The sequence below is a fragment of the Phytophthora cinnamomi genome (assembly GCF_018691715.1).
Source record: "Phytophthora cinnamomi strain GKB4 chromosome Unknown Contig117, whole genome shotgun sequence".
In the NCBI taxonomy this organism is placed as follows: domain Eukaryota; phylum Oomycota; class Peronosporomycetes; order Peronosporales; family Peronosporaceae; genus Phytophthora; species Phytophthora cinnamomi.
In genome coordinates this window covers 455,889-482,386 of record NW_027151050.1, presented here as the reverse complement: position 1 = coordinate 482,386, position 26,498 = coordinate 455,889, and the positions used below count along the sequence as shown (strand labels likewise).

General features: G+C 53.3%; 4 protein-coding genes across 4 annotated transcripts; 1 reads left to right on the top strand and 3 right to left on the bottom strand.

Moving 5' to 3' along the window:
- Nucleotides 1-17,660: 17,660 nt before the first annotated feature.
- Nucleotides 17,661-19,430, top strand: IUM83_10432 (pleckstrin homology domain-containing; the record flags this gene model as incomplete). The annotated part of the gene is made up of 1 exon (XM_067934936.1): nucleotides 17,661-19,430. One exon carries the CDS (start codon nucleotides 17,661-17,663, stop codon nucleotides 19,428-19,430), a length of 1,770 nt encoding a protein of 589 aa, XP_067781374.1.
- Nucleotides 19,431-20,348: 918 nt separating this feature from the next.
- IUM83_10431 (putative Zn-finger protein) lies at nucleotides 20,349-21,001 on the bottom strand (the record flags this gene model as incomplete). The annotated part of the gene is made up of 2 exons (XM_067934935.1): nucleotides 20,349-20,367; nucleotides 20,439-21,001. 2 exons carry the CDS (start codon nucleotides 20,999-21,001, stop codon nucleotides 20,349-20,351), a joined length of 582 nt encoding a protein of 193 aa, XP_067781440.1.
- A 114-nt stretch (nucleotides 21,002-21,115) lies between these two features.
- On the bottom strand, nucleotides 21,116-22,043 carry IUM83_10430 (uncharacterized protein; the record flags this gene model as incomplete). The annotated part of the gene is made up of 2 exons (XM_067934934.1): nucleotides 21,116-21,712; nucleotides 21,777-22,043. 2 exons carry the CDS (start codon nucleotides 22,041-22,043, stop codon nucleotides 21,116-21,118), a joined length of 864 nt encoding a protein of 287 aa, XP_067781375.1.
- Nucleotides 22,044-22,227: 184 nt separating this feature from the next.
- IUM83_10429 (Multidrug and toxin extrusion protein 1) lies at nucleotides 22,228-25,131 on the bottom strand (the record flags this gene model as incomplete). The annotated part of the gene is made up of 1 exon (XM_067934933.1): nucleotides 22,228-25,131. The coding sequence occupies one exon, from the start codon at nucleotides 25,129-25,131 to the stop codon at nucleotides 22,228-22,230; it is 2,904 nt and encodes a 967-aa protein (XP_067781515.1).
- Nucleotides 25,132-26,498: the final 1,367 nt, after the last annotated feature.

Below are 26,498 nucleotides of genomic sequence, written 5' to 3'. Positions count from 1 at the left end.
GCTTCGTTCGAGCAAGCGAGCGGCAGCGCGGAGCGCCACAGACATGGTGACGCAGCGCTAAACTCCGGCAGCAAGCTAGATGAAAAGGCTGCACTTTCGCCCTCGAAGAAGACGAAGAAGGACGCTGCTCCAAGCTCCCCGGCTGCCGCGGAGCCCAAGCGTCCGGCCGCACCCCGATCCGACCAAAGTTTCAACCTGACGACGTTCATGGCGTCGTTCCAGTCCGGGCGCGGTGGTGTGGCATACGCGCCATCGAGAGTCGAGCGCGACGCTCCAACAGCACTGTTGGCCCCGATGTGACTGCGGAGCTGCAGACACTCCAAGATGAAGTTCATCCCCCACGCGGGCTCGTCGTAGCTCAAGGCCTGGCGGCCTGAGATTATATTAGCCAAGACATCACGGAGCGCAACACTCGAAGCGAGCTGCCACCACCGGAGCTACGGCAACTCACTACTGCGAACTTCCCTGAGAGGACGAAGGACAAGGGGGACCATAACCCGCCGCTGGCGCAGTTGCTTGCGGCGAGTCGCATGTTCCGTACATTCGGGACGGAAACAGATGATGTAGTGGGCCTACTTTGGCTCACTACTTTAGCTTACACGTCGCGCTACGTGTATGAGGAAGCGTAGGAGTTTATTAATAATTTGAATTAATTATACTTGAGTCCACAAGTATAATATAAATCAAATAAAACACCAAGTAGCTAGTTTAAGGTAAAATGAGAACTGTATTGTTTGTAAATTGATCTTCCTCCTAAATCTGCTAAAACTGTTTATCATCTATGAAAGGGTTGGCAGCGGCTGGCTGTCAGAGTCCCGCTAGTATGCATGTCTCTGATTGGTAGAAAGATGCTGCTTTCTACCAATAGGATCTCTGGGTGGGTGTGGACCACTCATTGTGGTGGCCCACTTCAATGTATCCATTGGTGTGCCTTACACCAATGTGAGGAAGTATCTAAAACCTTTAACAGATATTTATCTGTTAAACCATAAGCGACAATTGTCATGCACAAGTGACAGTTGTCACTTGTGACCGTTGTCATGCACAAGTGACTGTTGTCACTTGTGTGTGTAACCCCGTTACAGATGAGCCTCTGTTGGTTTTGTTATTTGCCCTATGGTTGCGAAACTCGAGTACGTCAAGATCCTGGTTACGCTTGCCATGCTGATGGCCATGTTCAGCGGCCAACTGGGCTCACGCGGGCTGGTCGTGATGCATTTCACGGAGTAAAGTAAGATAGAAACTCTGGAAGATGGGTTGACGAACTCGAGTGACTTCAGCGCCACGGCCCCTCTTCCGTTAACCTACAATCACTGCACGACATTCTGGACGCCGTCCACGGCCTGAGCGCGCTCGGCTAGGAAGTGTGGTACGATCACATGAGGAAGTTGGCGTTGCGTCTGCCCGTGTTCATCGCGAAGAACAAGTCAGCGGGCCCGACGAACACCCTGGTGCGCGTCCGCCTCATGCTGTTGTACGTCAACAAGTTCGTCGGCACCGCGTTGGGCCATATGCAGGCTGACAACCCGCAATGGTGGAGTGGCTTCTTCAACCATTGAATACCGGCCGCCTGCGTGGTCCATGACGCTCGTGAGTACGCTGACCCAAGCACCTGAAGATGGTCAACGCCAAGGACCAGCCCGAGGACGTCGTAACACCGAAGAAGAACGATCACTGGCTCGTGATCCCCGACCCGATCCGCTGCCTCATTTCGATGAACCGCCGGGTGCTTGCTCAATGTGGGTGGTATCCCGGGTTCCGGCGGCCCCCGCGAACGCTGCGGCAACCCGCGTCGCGTTCACAACTGGACAGGCAGCCTGTCGGCTCGCGTGCAAGAATGAGTTGACCATACGTACAGCGTCGCCTAGTCGAGCAATGAGGAGCTGCGTTGATGGTGCCATGAGGATGGCGACTCGACGTCCCTACGGTTCGAAGCATAACTTAAGGAGGTTAATATGCCAAGGAATCATGAGAATCCGTGTAGGAGCTACTCATTTGATACGCCCGGTCCTGAACCCACCTCACGATGCACAAGGCGCAAGGGGGAGCGATCGATCTCGCGAGCGGAAATTTTTCTGCGAGAATTGTTTTGTCCTTCCACCGGCACCTCTGGACACCGAAATCTCAGTCGGTGCAGCCCATTAGCCAGTCTCATCCAGCGTCGGTTCGGGTGTAGACATTGGAAGGCTCTTGCACGTCACGGCTATGCAGCAATTATTGACCTTACGATCCGGGTCGACAATACTGTTACCTTCGGCTAGACAGTGTTTGGCCGACACACAAACTTCTGCAATCCAGTCACTTGGGCCAGCTGATGTGAACATCATGAATGTAATAACAACCGTATTTATTGACATGGACTGCCAAACATCTGGCTATAGCATCGAAGTGCTGACTGTAAAGCTGCAACGACCACGGAAGACTTCTGGGTATATAGTGTGCGCTTAGCGCCTCTGCCGAGACGATGAACGTGGAGATCTTCTCGAGTAGCTCAACCAAAGATTTCTCGATGAGGAGTGGCGGCGGGTTATGCGGAATCGCCATGCATAGACCGCTGATTGTCAAAACAGTCCCTGTGTGTCGGCGCGGATGTGAATCTACACAAACGGAACCGACGCAACTTTCTGAATGTGGCCAGGCTTTCTCGGTATATTGCTCCTCTTCTAAGATAAATGTTTTTTAGTGACTTACGATATAGTATGTGACCATTTAGGTGTGCTTTTGAAACGCTACAAGTCCGGTCCAAAACCAAAATCCGAATCCCCCCCAGTCATCGGGGTGGCCACCACCAGGTGCTTGGTGCGCTTCTACACTTCTACGTTGGCAGTATGATCCTATACATGGTGTTTGGTGTACCACCAGCACCATTGTCCAAAACCATTTGCAGTGCAGAGAAGACGCTGGCTCGGGCGCTGACTGAATTTGGTCTGACACGTATTAGCAAGTCCTCTGCACGCCGGCAAGATCAGTTAGCCAGGCTCGTCGAAGAACGCGAGCCTCTACTCCGATTTACATTTGGTTCGTGGACGGCAAGAACTACACAGTCGGTTGGCACCATGCTTCTACAGTTATTTTGTAGAATCTAACATTGATTTGGATGCTAACAGCTTCAGTAGCCGTCAAATTCTGGCCTTCAAACGCCGTGTTGGATGCATACTGTCTTCGTGACTGGTACTATCCATTTTGCTGCGGACAGCTGCATTATTTGGTCCAAAACAAATTCGGAAGTGTTTTAAAACAAATCAGAAAAGGTGCTTGGCGTAATCATCATGTAATTATGTTCAATACGAATATCAAGATGTAGTGTCCATACTTGGTAACAGGCAAATCACAGTAGACGATATGTCCAATGAGACATGCAAACACAGTACCGTGATTTCGTTAAAGGGCGAATTTTGCGACCTTTTACAATAGAATGCCTTAGATTTGCATTGTATAGTTAATAGAGGTGGCTCGCGAAAGGGTTAAGGAACTTAACGAAATCCGCGTTCTGCAGATCCACCTTCCCAATTCTGATATGCCTTTTCACGCCATCCAAAATTTGAAAAGGAAAACACAGTTCGGCGAGCTTTCAACAGAAGATGCCACCGTGCTGGATGCTGTTATCCACAATGTGGTATATGCTTCTAGCGAGGATGTCTACTCGCGTAACTACAAGTCACCCCAAGCGATGTGTGACCGTACTTATTTCGACGGCTTCTTCGACCATTTCGCTCGTAAGTTGAATACTTCTGAAGATATCTGGGTGATGTACCGCAGGACAGATCTTCCGCGCTTTAAATCCCACACCAACAAGCCGCCTACAAAGATTTGTTGGTAAGCTCAAGTGTTGCGTCGACTCGTCCATGGATATGGCTCCATCCATTAGAACTTTAGTAGCCCACGATCGCAGAGTTCCAAATGAACTGAAGTATCAGCTCACACGTGCTGGACGGTTTACAAACTCAAACAACGCCGAAGAGATGCCTAACGTGCTCTGGTTTATGACTCAATCGTTGCAAGCAAGTAGAGTCTCAATATTCACGGGGTATTTCGTTGGAAAACCAGTATACATATGTGGTAGATGAATTTCAATCTGGACTTGTACAAGTTCGCGGCCGTCATCATATATTTCACCTCACCACGTAGGTCTGGTCTTGTGATTTTGCCTTCGCGAAATTTATACTGCTTTTGTATTTGCATGAATCAGCATACAGATAAATCTCCAAAACCGCTGGACCGGTTATCCCGTGGTGCAGGATTGATGGAAGGTATCAATATTCACGCCTGGACTTGGTGAAATATTGAGAGGCTAACCCCATTACTTATCGTCAGGTAGACAATTAGTTCGGTACCGGTTAGTAAGTGCTCGTCAGGTCAAGTACAGGAAGTTTACCCGTGATGAGAGTACACAGTTGAGGCCACGACTGCGAACTCCCGGTGAACGATACAGAGAAAATGTATGTACCACTTATTTGACCGCCAGCGAACTTGCTGACATCGGCAACGATGAAGCAATTAACTATGCTTTGCAGTTTGCATTGACGCAATGAAGATCGATTCGGTAATATAGGTATATGCTACCACGAGGTTCAGACCACTTTCCAGGGGCACAGACGATCAGGATAATTCTCCAGTTGACCGCCCGTCTGAGTGGGATTTCCAGCGACGATGGCCAAACAATTCGTGAAATTTTATCAATCACGTTACATTCTTTGGTAACCCAACTAGCTCGCGAAAAACATAAAGCAAGAAAAGCTAACCTGATGTACGGAGATAGTTCCGGCGATGACGGTGAAATTGTGCGCGAAGTTTTATTAACAAAACCAGTGGCCTGCCGCAAAAACTCTGGAACGGAATTTGGATTAAAAAAGTACCCTCCCGAAAGCAGCCTACCACTGGGCCAGATATTCACCGCAAAAAGAAAAGGCTACTCCCTCCCGGTTTTGTGAAACTTTCGCGGTTGTGCCCTCCACAGAGTCACATAAACTTGAAATCAGACTCAACAGAAGTACCAGAAAAACTGCAACACCAAAAAAGAAGAAGTCTAAGATCCTTGTGGATGAAAAACGTCAAGCCCAATGTGGTTCGCTGCTTCTGAATCGGCGCGAGAGCAAGCAGCTGAGTCGAGTTTTGAAACGTCTACATCGATCTCCGGACGATGAAGAAACATAACGCCCTGAATTGCAACGTCGCCTTGCTGGTATTATTGCCGATTTTGGAGCAGAAGCTAACCAGAAACCCAATTCAAAACCCGGACGAACCCAGTCCTCAATCTCGGCGCGTTCTACTTACTCCATGTGAAATTGCTACGAGCCTGCTTGGATGCTCTCCCACTATCAACAGCACTGCGACGCCGCTTGTTGAGGACTCCAACGAATTTCTGTCAAGTACCCAACCTCAGAGTACTACTACTGAAGTCGTAGTAATTAAAAATGTTGGCGTCTTTTATCGACAACAGATTGAGATATTTCAAAGAGTAGATAACTCTCGTTGAGCAACGAACAGCTTTGTATCGGTGTTTACGAGAGAAAGTAATCCCGCCACTTCCAGCAACCTATCACGATGCAGTCAACAAAGGCGCCGATAGAGTGACCAACACGTATCCGTACAGCGGGATCGACGCATTAGCTAAGGTTCCTGGATGTGAAATTGCTGTGTCGGGCAGTACCTACACTGACGAACTTGAACCTCACATCGATGTGCTTAGCGCGGCCGGACGTATCCTCGTCCTCAATCTGCGCGATCACCGCTTGGTTTTCGACGTGCAGCACCGCTGCAGGCTGCATCGCCACGCCGATCTCCTTGAGTTGCTCCACAATGCCCAGCATCTCGGCCGTCGTCTGCGACGCCGCCACGAACTCGACCTCCGAGGTCGACAGGCTCATGCACTTCTGCTTCTTGCACATCCATCCGACCGTCATGCCGGCCGCCATGCCGCCCACCATCAAGACGCCACCACTAACCGACTTGCAGTCCGTCTTGTCCGCTGCGTAGTCGGCGTCGCTGAACGCCTCCATGAGCACGCCGTCGCTACCCATCGCGGCCGTGTCGCCGTCCATGGTGAACTTAAACGCCATAGTCCCCTACTTCGCGATCTCCTTCGCCAGTCGCCAGTCGCACTCACGCGGCACTTGCGACTGTCGGGTCACTCGGTGCACGGCAAATGCGATGTCGGGCCGAGTGCTCCGAGCAATCCACAGTAGGCTGCCGACGAGCAACTGAAACGTCTGCACCGTCAGTCTCTGTGGCGACCCGCCGCCTCCTGCCGGCAGCAACTCTCTCTTTTCGTCGTCATCCTCGCCGCCAATCGGCACCCGCACTGGCGCCGCATTGGTCAAGCCAAATTACTCTAGCATCTCGTCGATGACCGTTTCTTGATTGAGCGTCCACCCGGCATTATTATCGTAGTTGAACACGATCCCGAGGAACTTGGTCACCACCCCGAGGTCTTTTAGCTCGCCGACCTTCATTTCCTTGAAGAAACCGTCGACCTTCGTCACGCTGGTCCCCGTCACCGGCACGTCGTCCACGTAGATGCCGACCAGTGTCTTGCCGTCGGACTCGGCCTTAACGTACAGGCATCTGTCCGTAAAGCACTGTCTGAAGCCCAGAGACAGCAAAATCTCGTGTGGCATCAGGTTCCAGAGCCTACCCGACTGTTTGATCCGTAGAGCTGCTTCTTCAGCCGCAACGCTTGCTGCCGTTTGTCCTAGACTCCGAGCTTCAGCGACAGCTCGTCGTCGATATTCATTCCTTGTGAAATGTGGAGTAGTATCTCCAATTCCGCGTCCTTCTCCGCTTTGGCGTACGAACTCGGCACTCCCCGGACCCGCGATACGCGAGGATCACCTTGCCGGAAATCATCTCCAACACCGCCGAGAACGTGAAGGTGTAGTCCACACAGTAGACTTGCTCGCCGCCGTGAGCCACCAGGCGCGTCTTCAACCGCTCGATCGTGTCATCAGCGTGGAGCTTCAGCTTGTACACCCACTTGCTGTGCAGCAGCTTTGCGTCGCGCGGCTTGGTGATCACCTCCCAGGCATCGTTGTACTCGAGCGCGGCGATCTCGGTCCTCATCGCCTCCTTCCATTTTTCGTTCCGCGGATCTCGCATGGCTTCGCGGAAGTACTTTGGATCCGCGAGCACCACAGCTTCACACGTGAAAGGTGCACGTGCTTCGCCCCCATGTTTCGCGTCTGCATTCTCGCGCTCAGTACTTTGGCTCACTACTTAAGCTTACACGTTGCGCTACGTGTATGAGGAAGCGTAGGAGTTATTAATAATTGAAGTAATTATACTTGAATCCACAAGTATAATCTAAATCAAATAAAGACACCAAGTAGCTAGATTAAGGTAAAATGAGAACTGTATTGTTTCTAAATTGAAATTCCTCCTAAATGTAATATCATCTATAAAAGGAATTGCCAGCGGCTGGCTGACACAGCCCCGTCAATATGCACATCACTGATTAGTAGAAATATGCTGCTTTCTACCAATAAGGACTACAACCAATTTCGTGTTGCGTCTGTACCCATCTCTGTTTCTTCGCATTGCTCAACAACGGAGACGAATTTGCAATTAATAGTGGCAGGTACGGTGAGCAGAAGTTTTGTACTTTTGGTAGTGTTTAGTGTAATGACCACAACAGCAAGATCACTACAATCCGCTACGCCGGTGCTAACCAGACAAAACGCCTTCCAGCCAGTTTCGTATCACTTTTTATCTTGAGTCCACTATGCTCTCTTCGGAATCTGGCAGTTTCCAGTTTCTGCAGTGATGAGACACGCCAAAGGGTAGGAGTAGTCAAGACGTAATCGATGCGTGTATTGACGGGGTATTATGTTGTGGAGGTGATGAGATGTTCTAACGCTGAAAGCTCGGCTGGTTAACTGGCAGGGTTTATCGAGGGCCGTTGTGCTTGGCGTCGGTTCAAGTCCCCCCGAGTCCATCGGAGGAGGGCTTGTTGCCATGCAGTAATACACGGTTAATTCTTCGCGCAAAAGTGAACCCTCACTACAGCAGAGTCTCGAGTTTTTTTTGCACTTGGGCGCCATATTGGCAAATGGCCTAAACGAGCACCACAAAAAAAACAGATATAGAAATGGTAGGTTCTGGGTCATTCTACAGGCTGGCCAATAGAACTGCTCTGGCCTGAAGGCCAAGCTGCGATAGGTCAAAATTACAGCGACATGAAAGTGTATGGAAACACGAAATTGGTTGTAGTCCTTAGGATCTTTGACTATGTGTGGACCACTCATTGTGGTGGCCCACTGTAACTTACACCAAGGCGAGTATCCATAACTTATAACAGATATTTTATATGTTAGAACCACAAGTGGATTGTAGCCACTTGTGCGTGTAACCCCGTTACACTTATAATCGCCGTCGCCACCACCCGCGCCAACCACATTCTTGAGAGGCGCCTTGTTTATCTTCCTGGCCGTCTTGGCCGTCTTCTTTGTCGGTTTAGACGCCGACTCTTCGTCAGCCGACGACCGAGGCGTCGTCGCTGGCGCTTCGCCCGACGTCTGCCCCACCGCCGTTTCCTTCCGTTTCGCGGCTTCGTCGCGCTCTGCCACTGCGCGTCGCAATTCAGGGGCTTCGAGCTCGAGCTGCGTCTGCAGCTGCGCGTTCTGGTCACTGTTGAGGGTCTCGACGTTCTAAATGTGCTGAATGGTAATCACTACTCTCTCTTTCGACAGGTAGACCTGAAACCCTTTCACCTTGTCATTCTTGCCAACTATCATGCCAACCTGGGGCCGCGGCTTCCACGCCTTCTTGCCGGGGTTGCGGAAGATCGCGCATGGCTGGCAAACGCCACCATGTCCGACAGGTTCGGCGTCGTGCCCGTCAGCATCTCCAATGACGACATGCGCTTGGGGTTGGTGCTGGACGAGCTCCTGTTCAGCACGTAGGTCGCGTACTCGACGGCGCCGCACCAGAAATGAAGAGGCAAGCCGCTCGCGAACAGCATGCAGCGCGCCGTGTTGAGGACCGTCCGGTGTATTCACTCGGCCTTCCCGTTCGAGGTTTGGTTCTCTGCCTCGCTGAACTGCCTTCTCACTCCCGTCGCCTTGCAGAACGGGTCGACATTGGCGTACTCCTTGCTGCCATATGTGCGAAGCACATGGATCCGGCAGTTGAATCGCTTTTCGAAGTACACAAGGAAGTGCCCGAACATCTTCGTCGCAGCCACCTTGTGCTTGACAACGAACACTCACATGTAGATCGTGGGGTATTCCCTCCGGATGGATCGCTTCGAGATTGCCCGATGTACCCAGTATGGAGAAGAATCCAGTCCGGGAGCTACTCTATGATGTTCCAGATTCCAAGTATACTCAAGCCCATATATTAACGACCGACCAAGCCGACCAGCCAGGGTCTGTTATGCACGAGGGGTCACCCGATTTGCTGCACCGCTCCGGATGTCCAAGCTGATTACGCCACCCGGACCCATAGTGAAACCAAGTTAAAAATGTAGCCTGCATGGGAACGACTAGCGTAGAGATCGTCTAGCACTAAAATCAACACAGAGTCTGTTTTGCCTTGTGAGTGACTAGTGGCTCGGCACGCCGTAGGAATCGCCTCGGGCCCGGACGCCCACGCTCGCGAATAAGGCCACCTCGGGAACGGTCCGCCCGTTGCTGCGGCTCTTCACCAAACTCAAGATCTAATTGGCGGGGACCACGGGCGACGCGAGCCACGGGCTGACCCGATCATTTCATATTCCAGTTGGATATCGTCCCAAAACGGTTTTCCATTTCATATTAACTTGCGGTTTTAGGAGGTTGTTAGTAGTCACCCCTTGAACTTGATTGATAGACTGCTGTGTGTTTGGATTGTATCTGTTTTGGAGCGAATGTCTTCCGGACCAAAACTAGTGTTCAGATTCGGAAGTGGTGCGCGATTACTAATTTGGATTAGTCTGCGAATTTGGAACTTGTTGAGTCTGGGGCTCGACGGCCTGGCGCCGGTGCTGTGCCAGCCCCGCGGAATGCTAGGTGCGGTTCGGAAACCGACTGGGCTTCCCGGGATGGGTACGCAAGCACCGGGCCAGACTTAATAAGATTAGGTATATTTAGTTTAAGTATACGAAGGCAAGTGTCGATGTAGTCTACGGTACTACGCTAATGGCTGGTATGGAGCCATTAGAGTTAGAGACTACCTCTCTTTTGATACAGAGGCAGGATTTGTGCGATGAGGAACGGAAGCAGCGGATCGGAAGCGAGGACGGTGTCCTCACTTCCGCTTTTGCTTCGGACTGAGCACGTCTGATAGATAGCATTAGAATAGCGGTAAAGTGGCTAATAAAGACAATTGGCAAACAAAACAAAAGCGTTCTTTCACTTTAACATTTCAAGTTAAGAGTACAAGTGATCATGAGCAACAACGCGAGCAACCCGTTCGACCGTCTCGTCTTTCCGAGCGACACCAAACAGTTTGGGGTGTGGAAGGACCTGATCGTTGGGCACCTTCGCCAGAAGAGTGCGGCTATGCGACGTGAAGCGCTAGTAAAGGGCCTGGTAGAGCCAGCGTTCGCTTACGAGGATTTGCCGCGGACAAGCTGCGAGATTCCCCGTCCGATGGACACGGACGATGCGGAAGCGCAGAGGACATACAAGTGGCAGCTGGCAAATCTCAGCGAGCAAGACACCTACATTAGGTCGCTGCTCAACCAGACGCTGCCCAGGTCGTACATGGAGTCGCTGCGCGTCTCGTTCAATGACGAAAGTCTGCTTGTTGCATGGAAGCGACTCGAGACTGTGTTCGGTCAGTCGAATGCGCAAGGGATGGCCGCAATGATTGCGAGGTTTGACGAGGCTCTGGCAATGGATTTTGCGTCAGTGGGCGAGCTCATCTTGCGTGTCAAGGAGGCGCGTAATCGGATCAATCGTCAATCGCGCGAGGCACTGGACGGCGTGACGATGATTCCGAACCAGTACGCGGCGATGAAGGTTCTGGCTTTGTTCCCAAGCCAGTACTGGGGAAACCAGGTGGATTACACCAACGGCGGGTTCCATCTGGACAAGGTTGAAGCATTGCTGCGCAATGTCTTCATGAACAAGTGCCGCCGCGAAATTGAGGCTGTGCAAGCGGTGGTTGTGCCCGCAAATCATGTGAAGGCGTCGCAGCATCTGGGCAAGCGCAAGGCGCGTGTTGTTGAGCGGAAACGCGAAGACGAGTGCTTCTATTGTGAAGGGCGCTACAACCGGGACGGTCTCGCGCACATGAAACGTGACTGCCCGCGATGAAAAGGACAGAAGCTTGGGCGTGTATCGCACCAACATCTTCAAGAGCCCCACGCTGCAGAAGCCAGTGCCGGTCGCTCACGTGAAGGGGTCAAAAGCGGCCGCCAAGAAAAAGGCCAAGGCGGCGCGCGTCGAAATTCCGGTCGATGCTGTGATGATTCGGCAAATCAAGAGGGCCAAGAAGGTTGCGGTCGCTCAAGTGACAAGCGATATGCAAGAGCCACGACACAGCGATACGCTGACACCGGAGCAAGCCAAGGCGGATGTTGATGCGCTGATGGCTTCGCCACCGCTGACACCTGGGTCACCGGTCGTTTCGGATACGCCGATGAGTGACGACGACGACGTGGCGGACTTTGAGCCAACGATCGTTCCGGCACTTGCTGGAAAGGTCTCGGAGGCTTCCGGCAACATCGAAGTGGCGGCGAAAGCCATTGAAGAGGCGGTAAGAGATTTGTACCCTGACTTGTTAGAACGAAATGTAATTAACATCACCGGTTATGATTGGGTGCTAGATTCAGGCTGCGGTTATGGACTAACCGCCGATGCAACGCTGTTTTTGGGCAAACGGCCGAGCCAAGAGTTTAGGTTTACATTTGGAGAAGGGACTAAACTTAGCAATACACATGTTGGCTCCATACAGCTCTATTTGAGTAGTCCGGATGGAATTCGTCCTTTTAAGTTCAATAATATGGCTTTGGTGCCTAAAGCAAAGGCAAATATACTTAGTGAATATTGGCTAAAACAAACAGGCTACCAAATAGTGGAAAGTATAGACGGGAAGTACAAGTTTGTACTTTGGAAGCATAAGTTGGTATTTGTAGCCATTGCAGTAAACGGGGCTTACTATGTGCAGGCGCGCACGCTGAGAGACAGGCAATTAAACTGCTCTGCAGTAAAGCCAAAACCGATTGCACCATTAAAAGAACCAGGGTACAGACAAATAAAGGCTGATTTTAGAGAGTGGCATGTAAAATTGGGACACCTCAATAGATACAAACTAATAGAGGTAATGAGTGGAAATCTGATACCAGGACTACCGAGCTTTAGTAAAGCAGCACTGACGAAAGTGCCGTTCTTCTGCCATACATGCACCGAAATGAAAATGCGCAGAATGAGTTACAGAAATATGGTGGGATCTAGGGACGATAAACCTATCAGCACCATACACATGGATACAAATGGTCCCATGAGGACGTTAGGAGTATACGGAGTCCTAGGATCGATCAGATATTTTCTCAGTATCATTAACGACCAGACGTCGTGGCGATGGACGTTTGTCCTCCGCAAGAAAACAGAGGTTCAGATAAAGGTCAAAGAGCTGCTACTGCAGTTGGAAAGAGAGGGAAAATTCACGATTCGTCGTATAAGATCCGACGGAGGGAAGGAGTTCGTGAACGCAGCTCTGAAAACATTCTGCACTGATAAAGGAATAACGTTTCAGACCTCGTATGTGTACAGCCCAGATGAAAATGGAGCGGCTGAGCGAGACCATCAGACTAAGATGAGTAAAGTAAGGTGTGCGCTACGTGATGCAGAAATGCCGGCTAAATGGTGGCCGGAAGCACTGAAATACATGACGTATGTGCAGAACTGCACGCCAATGAGCCGTCTAAAGAACAAAAGTCCCTATGAGTTGGTTAAAGGAGTGGGTCCAGACCCAAAGACACTCCAGGTATGGGGATGCGTGTGTTTCGCATATGTACCAGAGGTTGTACGAAAGGATAAAAAGCTATCCGCACGGGCAATCAAGTGCAGATTCCTAGGAATATCTGAGGATACTAAAGGATACCGACTGTTTGATGTTTACAACAGCAAGTTCCTAGTGTCCAGGTCGGTAACATTCGATACAGAGAACTGCTTGAGCATAATTATTCGGTCATTTGGGATAAAACCGGATCAGCTCAGCAAGGAGGAGCTAAAGGAGATCGATGTACTAGATACATTATCCAACAACGATGTGACCAATGTGTTTGTTCCTGTGATTGAACAACCGAGGGGTCATCAGGAGCAGTGGGAGCCAAACGAAAGAAGAGAAAATCGTCAGTATCAGTGGGAGCTAAGCGCAGATCAAGCCGGATCAAAGCCATAAACGCGCAACGCCCAACCCAACAGGACGGTACACGGATCATTCCTGTGTTGTACTCGGACTACAAGTGCTTTCAAACCCACATCGATAAGGCAATTGCAGTAGATACTATTGCGAATAGGATCTCAGTTCCCAAAAGTCTCCGGGAGGCACTAACCGGAGAACACAGGACACAATGGAGAAAGGCACTGGATTTGGAGTACCAGTCACTACTCGATAATGGAACATGGAAGTTAACTCGGCTGCCTCCTGGCAAGAAGCCGTTACCATGTCATTGGGTATTAGCAGTTAAGTATAATGCTGACGGCACCATTGAGCGGTTTAAGGCTAGATTAGTTGCACAAGGAAACCATCAGGAGTATGGTGTCAACTGTGACGATGTCTATGCGCCAGTGGCACGATTCGAATCGCTTCGTCTTGTACTGGCAATTGGAACAATCCTGGATTGCCATATTCACCAGATGGATGTGAGTACAGCCTTTCTCAATGGGTCGATGGAGGGTGAACAGCAGGTGTATATGCACCAACCACCGAGGTACATGTTAGCAGGACATGCGGATTTGGTCTGTGAGCTCAAGAAAAGCATATATGGGTTGAAGCAAGCACCTAAGATTTGGTACAAGGTACTCCACAAGTTCTTCACCAACCTTGGTTTTGTCCGATGCAATAAAGAATACTGCATCTATGTCCAAAAAGTGGGAGAGAGTTGGATCATTGTAGTGGTATATGTGGACGATCTTACGATCATGTCGAAGGATAAGGAACTGATCAACAAACTCAAGCAGGATCTTTCGGGGAGATTTAAGATGAAAGACCTAGGAGACATCCACTATATATTGAAGATGGAGGTTAGAAGGAACAGAAAGAACAGAACCATGACAATCTCACAGCACAAGTACATTGATGAACTATTGAAAAAGTTCAATATGGGGCATTGTACAGCAGTGACTACACCGCAGCTCAGAGGAGTAGAGCTCGTTGCTGAAACGAAGATGTCAGCTCAGGAAATAGCGGCCCAAAAGTTTGACTTTAGAGGGCTAGTCGGATCACTGCAATATCTGGTAAGAGGAACAAGGCCGGACATTGCAAATGCAGTGAGAGAATTGAGTAAATTCCTTTCGTGTTACAATCAGACCCACTGGGAGGCAGCGAGGAGAGTGCTCAAATACTTGAAAGGGACGTCGACGTACGGTCTCCTTCTTGATGGTAATTCGAGAATGGTGACGTATGAAGTGTACACAGACGCAAGCTTCGCGTGTCAACCCAAAGAACGTAAGTCCGTAACGGGTATGTGATCACTATGGCTGGAACCAGTATCTCATGGTGTAGCAGCAAACAGGCATCAGTTTCTCTCTCAACTGCAGAGGCAGAACTCATTGCACTAAGCGAAGGAGCAAAAGAAAGCGAATGGCTATGGTACCTACTGAGGGAAATGGGATTTCCGCAAGACAACCAGTACAGGTGTGGTGTGATAGTAAATCTGCTATTAGCACGGTCAAAAACGCGGGAAACCATAAGGCGACAAAGCATGTTCAAATTCGCTATTTGTTCACTAGAGAACTAGTAGAAGAGGGAAGATTGAATATCCATTACTGCCGTACGGATGACATGGCAGCAGATATTCTGACAAAGGCACTACCGGCAACACAGTTTGCTAAGCTCAGGGAGCTGATAGGGGTGAAAAATCTTAAGACTACTCACGACACTTAGTGGGAGTGTTGAGTCTGGGGCTCGACGGCCTGGCGCCGGTGCTGTGCCAGCCCCGCGGAATGCTAGGTGCGGTTCGGAAACCGACTGGGCTTCCCGGGATGGGTACGCAAGCACCGGGCCAGACTTAATAAGATTAGGTATATTTAGTTTAAGTATACGAAGGCAAGTGTCGATGTAGTCTACGGTACTACGCTAATGGCTGGTATGGAGCCATTAGAGTTAGGGAGACTGCCTCCTCTCTTTTGATACAGAGGCAGGATTTGTGCGATGAGGAACGGAAGCAGCGGATCGGAAGCGAGGACGGTGTCCTCACTTCCGCTTTTGCTTCGGACTGAGCACGTCTGATAGATAGCATTAGGATAGCGGTAAAGTGGCTAATAAAGACAATTGGCAAACAAAACAAAAGCGTTCTTTCACTTTAACAGAACTGACCAGGGTTCCAAACGAGGCTTGTGGACTGGACCGAAGAAGGGTCCGAAAGAATAAGGGAGGCTGCATATTTGAATATAACTCTCTGTTTGTATTGAATGGTGTTCGGGATGGCTTTACTAATAGTCTAACCTCTCCCAGCTGTACTGTCTCCGATTGGACAGGGACGTGAGCAGTCTGTATATTTGGATTCAATTGATATATTTCGAAGGCAACTCACCTGGTGGGATCCAACGATTCGAAGACAAACGAACCTATAGGGATTACACAAGGTCACACGCCAACTCCAATTGAGATGCTTGTATTTTCATTGGAGACTGACCCCCAGTATTGGGTTTTCCGAAGGGACCGTTTGGAATCTAGTTTCCACTTAGTCGTTACTCGGATTTTCTCCTGTTCCTGGGCATTGCGACTATACACACTGGACGATCAAGGCGTTCACCCGCCTCGCCTCAAAGTTGATCTCGTTGTGAGGACTTAATTCCTCAAAATCACCGCTTTGTAGTTATCATTCTCTACCGAAGGCTGGTGCCCATGTTTTGCTGTCTTGTGGGGGAATGGGAATAGAATCCCTTCTGCCAAATATCTCTAATAGTCCAGCGGGACGAGAAGGGGTGTTGACCATTTGTGGAGCCCGCCCTCCCCGCAAACTCGAGCTATGATTGGTTCCTCCCGCTCTTGTGACGATATAAGACTGAGCGTTTATCGACTTAGCTCATTTTATTACCTTCGAAACAGCATTCCAAGCATTTGTTACCAATCTTAGCGATAGCTTACACTATGTTCCAGGTGCGGCTATAATTTTGAGACCCACAATCGTGTTTTTGTCCATTGCAAAAAAGCGGTAAAAGTTTTTTCAATTCTGTCTTTTTTGTCGGGAGGCGTTTATTTTATTTAAAACGATTATAAAAATAATAAAATTAATTTGGTGTTGAATCATACATACATGTATGTGGTGCACCTAAAGGTAATGGTGTCGTGTCAAGTATTGGATGAATGCTCGAGAACCCGATGAAGAGGCTCTGCTGCTCCTGCCGAGCCGTCATTGTAAACAGACTAATTGCACGTGCAGTGCCATAGTTCTGAGGTATATAAGTATAAGTATTAATATAAGTTTACATTAGTATAATACAATGGATTAATATAGCGTATGCAATGCAATCTTGGCGACTGTTTTTGTCTCGATGAAATTTCCAACGTCATGTAGAGCCAAAGATGGTGGAGATCTGACGCTGGCTGGGATGATGAAGCTGCCACCGGCACTGATTGCTGGATGCACCTCAGTTCCTCGCGCGCGAATATTTCGTGTGATCCTGGGGCAGCTCGGATCGGTGACTGCGTCCCGATCTGGTCGCGGCTGGAGCACTGCGCCCGGCGCTAGCCGCGTTGCAAACGCGGGCCCCTCGGCGCCGCGATCTAAGCAAACACGACCGCAGGATCTTGCGCAGAGTCAGCATTTGAAATGTGCTTGCGACGCGCGGCGCGACGACCGTCACGATGGGGTCACCAACGTTGGACCGACGGTCAAAAGAGGCTGTGCGTTGACGCGCCAGTATTACTTGGGCGGTACTGGCGCGGCAACACGGCAATGCCACGGCGTAACCGCAGCCACGTGGCGGGGCGGGGCGGGGCGGTCTATCCACCAACAGCAGCAGCCCGGTCAGCCCATCGAGCATGTATGGCTGTCAGCGAGGCGCAAATTTCGCGCAGCGTGGCGGTGCCACGTTCCACAGGCCCCGGATTAACGCGGTGTGAGCAACACCAGGCTCGGCGCTCGAGGTTAAACGGATTTGCCGGCTGTGCACCGCTGCGCGTGACTGAGTCCGCCGAAAGTTATGCTCAGAAGGCAGTCGTTGACGAGTGTCGAGCATCGACGAGCGGCGAGCGGCCGAGCAGGATTGTGCGGCGCTACGACAGACAGTCAACCGCCCGGCCTGACTGCTGCTGTACGCCACTTTTGGATTTTTGGGAAATTCGTGTTTTCAGAATTTTCGCTTGGCCAATCACAGTCGCGGTGGAGCGGACGGCGGGTAGGGGGGGGTCCGCCCGCTCTGTACCCCGCCTCTGCTTGGCGCGCGTTTCGACTGGCGTCCACTAAGTGGAGCCGCCCCAAGTTTTTGCATCACCGCCCCTCCTCCCACACGCCAATACTCGCGGTCCCGCTCAAGCAAGCCCCAGTCGCAGTTCAGCTAGCCGCCGGCATGGAGCTCATGGACCAGACGGGCTCGTGCAGCATCCGCGTGATCGACCTGGACGACGGCTCGGTGCGCTCCATCTCGTGGGACCCGAACGTGCCCGACCAGGTCTTCGAGAGCCTCGTGGAGTCGCAGCTGCGCGCGCAGTTCGGCGTGTCGGACGAGGCCTGGGTGGACCTCATCGACACGGCCAACTCGAGCCTCGTGCACATCACCAAGGACGTGCTGTCCAACGTGAAGGACTCGCTGTGCCTGTGCCTGTCGCCCAAGACGGAGGCGCTGGCCCCCATGAAGACCAGCGAGGTGTTCGAGGTGGTCTTCCAGGACCGCGCGCTCGGCATGACCATCCGCGAGCACAACGAGAGCGTGATCGTCAACCACTTCAAGCGCAAGCCCGACGGCGCGCTGGGCGAGGCCGAGGCCTCGGGCCTCATCCAGCCCAACGACGTCATCTACAAGGTCAACGGCGCGCGCACGGTCGGCCGCAGCTACGACAACGTGGTGCAGATGCTGCAGACGCAGACGCGGCCGCTCAGCATCCAGTTCTTCCGCCCGTTCCGCCGCGAGGGGCTCTTCGCCGTCGAGTTCCGCGGCGCCAGCCTCAACATGACCATCACCACGGACGACGTCAACGTCATCGTGAAAGACCTGCCCATGGCGCACCCCAACATCGTGGGCTACGCCGAGGCGCACGGCGTGCGCATCTTCGACATCATCCACGCCGTGGACGGAGAGGTCATCAACGGCCTCGAGTACAACCGCGCCATCAGCCTGCTGAGCCGCAGCACGCGCCCCATGGTCGTGGTCTTCGCGCGCTCCAAGGTCATGCCCCCCACGCCCGGCAGGGCCATGGGCGGCATGACCAACCGTTTCTCCTTCGCGTCCACGGTGGCGCCGTCGCCGCGCCCCAGCAGCATCGACGGTTTCGGCTCGCGACGCGGCTCCGGCGCCTCCGCGATGAGTGGCATCGACGGCGAGAACATGATGGTGGAGGAGATGCTCGAGTTCTGCGAGGGCCTGGGCAACGACGGCGTGCTGAACCCCAAGGAGGTCGAGATGCTCAAGGACCTGGTGCTCGCCATGCGGCCAGACGTGTGCAGCGCCGTCAAGAGGAAGAACAACAATGCGATCGTGGCCATCGTGCGGTCGCCGTTCATGCGCCTCTGGGACAGCTTGCTCAAGACCCGGGAGAGCATCCTGCTCGCCGGCCCCGTGTCGCTCAAGCGCAAGAAGCGCTTCCACCTGCTGCTCACAGACCACGAACGGCTTCTCTTTGTCAATAAGGAAACTAACTTATTAGAGGACGAGATCATGTGCTCGCAGATCGTGACCGTGAGCTCGCGCTCCAAGTACCAGGAGCTCACGATCTCCACGAGCAAAATGGACTACGTGCTGATCGACAACTTCATCGGGCCGGTCATCTGGGTGCGCGCCATCCTCCCGTTCACCTGCACGCAGGGACTTCTCAAGGTGGCGAGCAGTAGGCGCTTCCTCGGCTCCAAGAAGCGGTATTTCGTGCTGCGCGGCAACCGCCTGACGGGCTACAAGAAAGAGAGCATGATTCACCAGGTCGGCGCCAAGAGCAGCACTATCTCCCTCGCGGACGCCACCATCGACATCACGGACCCGCGCAGTCTCAGTTTCATCATCACCACGCCCGAGTTTAGCCAAGCCGGCAAGAAGCTCATCCTCACGGCGACTTCGACTCGCGAGTACAACAAGTGGGCTACAGCATTTAAAGCGCAGCAGACAACGTCTCCCACTACTGCGGCGTGAGCTTAGCGAAGGTGGACCGCTGATTTTTGGAGCCAGCAGAACTCAGCTCAGCTCGGACATCGACCGCGAGCGAACAGAGTGAAAGCCTGCCTTCATGGGCAGCACAACGACAGGAAATAGTACTTTGCAGACGCCAGGGAGGCGACTGCGACGAACGCATTGTGCACACTGAAGTGGAACGGAAAAGCAAGCTTGTGCCAGCTTGTGCTGTGCTTACGACGTACGTATGGGGCAAAACGCGAATCAATGAAGCCAAATACAAAAGTTTTATAGTTATCTTCTCACTGTGCTCCAAGCAGCTCTTTGTCTTTCGTGTACGCTTCGACCTCGGCAGCCAGCGCGTGGAACTCCTCGGCGGGAGTAAGGTACGCCCAGGTCTGGTAGAACACCAGTTTTTTCTGCACGGCCGCAAGTTTTTTCAGCGCTGCCTTGCGTTCCTTCTTGACCTGTTTGTCTGCCTCAGAGCTGCTGCCCTCGAGGTCCTGCTGGTACCGCTCCAAAAGAGCACGCGTGTCGCTGAGTGCATCAAGTAGAAACATGTCAGCGCGTAGAATTTGCTGTGCATCTTGAACAGCCAGCGCATTCGCAGTCGCGCCCTCAGTGGACTGCTTCTCCAGACAAGCCAAGCACACGTGCTCTACGGACTCGTAGCGAGCATCTGCACTGAGCACTTGACAAATATCTAACAGCAGCATCGCTGCTTCTGCAACGTCCTGAGCGTAGTCGCCGTTGAACGCTCGGAGGACCAGCGCATAGGCGAACAGCACCTCCACCAAATGATAACGCAGGCACGGCGACGGCTGCCTCCCACCAGGCAGCAGTGCCCCCATACTCTCCGGCATCTTCTGCGCATCGTGGTTGGTAAAGAGCCCAACAGGATACAGGACCGTCGGGTCCACCGTGACAGCCCCTATCGTCTCAACCTCCTCCTTCTCTTCTACATCGTCCCCACCGCCTATCTCCTCCAGTATCAACTGGCGTCGCCGCGCCGACGTCTCGCTCCGGTACTTGCGCTCGCTCATCAACCACCACGGCGACCAGAGCTTGACAAGTTTGCCCAGTCTCCCATCGGCTACTTCTCCGAGGAACCTCTTCCTCTCTTCAAGAGTGAGACTCTCGAGCGTCAACTCCCCAGCTGCATCCAGCATCGCCAGCTCCTGCATCCTCTTGGCCAGCGCTTCTTCATCGTCCTCTCCATCGGCCAACTGCTGCTGCTCCTCTTGAAACTTCTGCACCCTCTCCAGCAGCTCCTGGATGCTCTTCTGCTGATTCTTCTCGTCGTCTCCTCTAGCAGCCGAAGTTAGCTGCATCTCACTGCGTACGTGGCTCTCGAAGAACTGCTCCGTGCACCCCTCGCCATGGGATCGATAGCAGTCCACGCTGCAGTAGGGGGTGTTGCAGCGCGGACAGGTATATCTCGCCTCGTGGTTCGTGCACACGCGGCACACTCGAGCCAGCGACGCATTAGTTACCGACAGACCCTCCCCGAGTAATGGCGAAGCTGGAACAGTGCTGGCTGAAGGCTTCACGCTCGTACGCAGCGAGCCCAAGCGGATCGGCACGCGCTCCATGAAGCCCAGGACGAAATGATACGGACGTTTTCTACCAATGAATATGTAGCCATTTCGCCGCGCGTTATATTGCACTTCGGTGGTCGACTAAAGTGATCTGTGTATCTACATGTACTACCAGGACGCTCTGAAGGGGCAGTACCACACTGTGAGCCAGCGCTTACGAGCGTCGATGATGGCGAAGCACGAGTGGAAACGGGAGGAGGAACCTCGGAAGAGCGGGTCACCACTCACGCGATACACGCGCGAGGTGATCTCGATGTCGCGCTTCCCATTGGCATCGGCGATGCTCTTCTTGACTGAGATCAAAGCGCGATACAGAGCTCGAGTAATGTTCTCGTAGGCTTCCACGCGTGAATCTGCTTGACGCAACGCTCCGCCGCCGATCACAAGCGCGGAGAAGAGCTGGAAGATGAATTCGTGCCGGTCTTTGTCGGAGAAGACGTCGCAGTTGTCCGAGTCTGCGTTCGCCAGCAACTCCGTGAGCAAGTCGCCGGCAGTGCACCCGTCGAAGTCTTCGTCTATGCAGCCGCGGATACTGCCGTCGCGAGACACGATGCCGGCTGTATTGAGCTTCTCGAAGAACGCCATGCTCGTCACGCTGACATGCAACCGCTCGAAATGCAGCGATGAAGCACCGTTGAAGCTTTCAGGTTTGGTTGAGAGCTCTTTCAGGGAAGACGACGATCTGTTGCTAAGGTGTTCAGGGAGCTACAAGACCAGCGTTAGGATGCGCAGCAATGCAATACAAAACGTGTTAGTCTCACAACCGTACCGGCAGAATGCGATGCACGCTCTCGTCCTCGAAAAACTCGGCCAGTAGCGCTTCGTCCGCCTCGCTAGGCAATCGTCGATGCACGCGAAAGCGCTGCAGCTGAAGAGTGTCGTTCAGGTTCCATTGAAGCAGCTTCTGCCGAATTTCAAAGTCGCGCAGAGCTGGAACTGCATCTGGGAGGTGCTCAAACGGCCCCGCCGGCGCCTTGAGAGAGCCTGCATCTGTGTTGCTAGCGTCGTTGTCGCTCACCTGAAGCTGCGTCGGCATGGCTGTCAATCTGCTCACACACGAGGTCTAAAGATTTGTGGCGCATTCGACGAGTCGGCCGTGACTCTTCAACTCGGGGGACACTGAATTCGAGAACCCTTGCAAAGGTATTAAGAATTATCTCCTCTCATTCGCTTCAATCAGGGAAGAGGGTTTGCAGGACGCACAGTGGAGGTGCGTGCTCTTACTTGGCGAAAGTCTTGCTTCGAACCGAGAATACGACGAGGAGCGGGTGCCCATCGAGGTGCACCCGCATCGAGTCGTTGTAGAGCGGTACGCGAAACCTTACCTCGCCTTCCTCTTCCTGACGCGCGATACGCTTGAGTGATAATGTGCAGTGCCCGTTGATCGATTCGTTTTTCACCCAGACTAGCATGTGCAGTTGTTCCAGCGGTCGCGTGTGCTGGATGACAGCATTGAGCGACAGGTTCAGTCCGTTGGAGCCTTGACACCGCTCTCCGATTACGTCGCATTGCTTCGAGTCCTCCCCAACCAGCGGTGCAACGATGCGAGTCTTCTTGGGTACTACCACGTTCGTGTCATTCCATATCAACTGCATGTTGAATACCCTCAAAACTGTCGACACTGGACGGTTCTGCGCCTTCATCTGCCGGACAACGCGAGCCTGGTCGAAATAGCTGCCTGCCGCCGCGTTTGAATACCTGTCTCCCTCACTTTTACCGCTAGCCGTGGAATAGGATCGCGAATTCCGACGTGAAAGCCTTCGCGGAGATGCTGTCGACAAGACGTCACTGTCGTGCTGTAGAAAACTAAGCACGAAGGTTCCGTACACCGGGCTGTGATCGCTGACATCCATCCCGACGCCATGGTTGACGGACCTGTAGTTGTCAATGTATCGCGACGCCTGCTCTTGAGAAGTCGGATCCAGCACCTTCTCGGGGATCAGTTTCGAGTCACTGACAAGCAACGAGTGGATCAAAATTCGATCACACCAGCCGGGTACGCGCTTCTTCACTTTGCCTCCCTTATAAAACGGCTCCTTGTAGAGCACGCGCCAAACTAGCGATGGCCACAGCGGCAAGGACTCGTTCACGGGCCCGCGCTTGGGGAACTTTTTATAAGTCGGGTAAAAGTCTGGGAACTTGTGTGGCTCCATGAAACCCTCGAAGACGCCGCCATTGCGACGGTCATTCAACAAGCCGTCGAACTTATCGTGCAACTCAAGATTGCGGCCCTCCTCAAGCATGTGAAGCACCATCTGCGGGTCTAGTAACACGATGCGGTAGTTCATATCTCCCATCCACACTACGTGATGGAACTGTTCCGTCAAGTCAAAGCTATAGTGGCCCATTACACGGCCCAGGCTAGCGTTCAAGTTCCGAATCTGCTCGCGACGGTACGTATCATTTCGCGCATCCAAGTGGCAGTTCACAAACACGATAGTAGTGTGATTGATCATGAGAGCCACGGCAACACCACCTTTTGATCCGCTCGTAAGTTTGAACTTGTGTGCGCCTGCTCGAATCAGTTTGATCCTGTCCTGAATGTCAGCGCAATAAAACACAGCCATACCCGTGAATTTTGTGCCAACGAAAGCTCCATCGCCACGACCGTGCACAGCATCAATCACTGCGTCAGGCGGCTGATTCTTGTGGTTCACCATGAAGTTGCTGTTCTTGAGCTCCATGCGATAGTATCGGGCTCCTCGCTCATTCCGGTTCAGATACGCCTCCACCGCGTGATACACATTCTCCGACACGCCCTCCTGCACTCCGAGCACGTATAACTGGTAGCCGTGCGGCAAAAAGTTTTGCAGCATTGGTGCTGAACGCTGCTCGTCAATGATACCCTTCCCGTCATCAAATGGGTCGGCAGCGCCCATGTTCCACGTTCCCACCCACATCCGCACGTCTCGTACACTCGTTCGCTTCCCCGCCTTCAATCCTGGCGACGCAGCAGGCAACGAGAAACTTCCTGTCCGCAGACCGGCCTCGAAGTACGAGCGCGGTGACGTGATCGGCTTCTCCACCTCTTCAAAGTCGTCGTCCAAAACCGACGACGAGCTCTGCTGGGCCACTACGGAGGAGGTTTTCCGCGCCTTGAGCGCGAAGCGCTGCGAGCGCATGCTGGCGATGTCTTCTTCCGTCTCGGAGCTCGTGCGCTGGAACGAGTCGCTCTTGCGCGAGGCCTCCTTGTTACGCGCGGTGGCTGCCACGGGCGGGGCTGTTGCGCCCTTGTCCCCGCCGTTAGCAGTGCCGCTACTGGGTGCTGCACCGGGCAACGCGCGTAGCTTCTCCAGCATGAACTCGGGCTGCTCGAGGTCCGCCAGGTTGTTGCAGCTGAAGCTGCTCTTGACGTTGTTGGCGCCGTTCCAGTAGCCCGAGCGCAGCTTGGCCGCCGCCTCGGTGGCGTTGGCCGCGGACGCCAGGCGCCTCGTGCGCGAGCGGTGCGAGGCCGCGGCGGCCTCGGCCACCGTCAGGCCCGTGACGCCGAAGCCGTTGGCGCAGCTGCGCGACTTGTTCAGGCTCGCGCGCCGCGTCTGCTGCTCGCCGGCGTCGCCGCCGTCCGCCTCTGCGTCGAGCCGGAGCGCGCCGATCTCTCCGCCCGCGAAGGACTTGGGCGGCTCCTTGCCGGTCTTGAGCCGGAAGTTCTCGCGCTCCAGCTCCTCCACGCGGCGGCTGAGGCGCGCCGCCGCCTCGGCCCACTCGCTGGAGCCGCGGCGCGGCTCGGCGGCCGCCTCGTCGTGGCCGCCGCCCGTGCTGGCGTTGCGGCGCAGGCCCGCGGCCTCGCCCGCGCGGCCGACGCTGACTCGGCGCCGCCTGTCGGCCGCGTCGTCGCGCCCGGCGCTGCTGTTGCGCGGCGGCAGGCCGGGCCTCCCCGCGCTGCTGCTGCTGCTGTTGGCCGGAGACTTGGCCGGCTGCTTCTTGAGCGGCGGCGGCGTGGGCGGCGCCGGCGCGGAGGCGGACGGCCCGCGCGCGGGCGACACGAGGCGCCGCACGTCCAGCGTCTTCTTGGGCGCGGGCCGCAGCAGCTCCTGCAGCTGCTGCAGCGCGGCCGGCTCCTCGATCTGCGAGAACGCGCGCGTCACGCGGATGCGCGGGCCGCCGGCGGGCGCGGCGGAGTCCATGGCGGGCGGGCGCTGCTGGCCGCTGGTGCTGGTCGGTAGGTAGGGGGCAGATTAAGGCCGCGGCGACTCTGCCGGAAATCGGTTCCTAGTTTTTGTGTTTGTGTGTTGCTGCGGTAGCTGAACCCACCGGCGGCGCGAATAGGGAGTTTTGTATGGCCGCGCGGTTCAACATACGATCGCGTGTGGCGTGCCGCTGTGTTTTCAGAGAAAGACCGAGCCGATCTCGGCAAAATCCAACGCTCGATTAGCCAAACGATCCCGATCTCGTCGAGTTTGGAGAAGATCGACTTGTGCTTGAAGACGAATGTGCTGCGTTGGCGACGTTTTTACGGACGAGCGATAGGTACGTGTAATGCCGCGCGGCGACGTACAGCTGAGACCGGGTGTCCGTCTGCAGTCTGCAGTTGTGAGTTGAACGGCTACGATCTTGTCATGTGGTAGGTCGAAGTAGGTGTGCCATGGCGATAGTACTCGCTGCACCACCGGGTAGACAGACGTCTTCAAGATCGGCGTGTGACGCACATCGAAATGCCCCAACAGACAAGACAAAGGACCAGTAGTACTGGCTGTCTGTCAGTCGAGTTCATACTCAACGTTAGACGCCAAGACAGAACACAAAGCGCCATTAGTGACGGGAATAGTGCTTGCTGCTGCGTTCACTCCCGTCGCTCCTGTTATGTCTTCCCAGGCACCTAAAGCTTCAGGGTGTTTTCGGTTCGCAGTGGCACAGTCACCGCTGGGCTGTTCATGTCGTTCAGGTAAATCGCGAGGAGCTGATCGCCAGGCACCCAAGGAAAAAAAATACCGGCCAGCATGTTCGCAGTGAAAGCATCGCCGTGTGTCTCTTGACGTTGGTGCAGACTCCTTTATTCGATGTCCGACTTAGATTTTTCTTCTTCGGCGACTTCCGTTCACATCGATCATCATTGGAAACATATGCCGCGCGTCCTCGTGTCCGTAGAATCTAAGAATCCTTTTTCGCTGGTGATATCTTCTCCGCTGGCCACACTAGTGATTGCAATAGCCACCACAAGGGCAAAAAGAATGAACCTGCAAACAGGAGCTACAGGCGACAGCATTCCTTCCTCAGACCTTTGGCGTCGCTTCTCACCGAACTTCGCCCTCACCTGCTTGGAAGTGTTGTCCAAGTACTTGGCGTCGTTGATAAACGAGGAAAAAATCTGTTTGCTCGAAGCCTTGCGCTTGTCCGTCTTGATCTAGTAGAACAGGGTAGCCATGAATCATGGGCCCCATGATCATCGTCGCTCAGGTGCAGCCATCGTTTTGATTGACAGAAAGCTGCTTCACACAAATCAGTATTATCCTAAGCCTACTGAAAAACGTTTTTACACTACAGTTAAATTCAT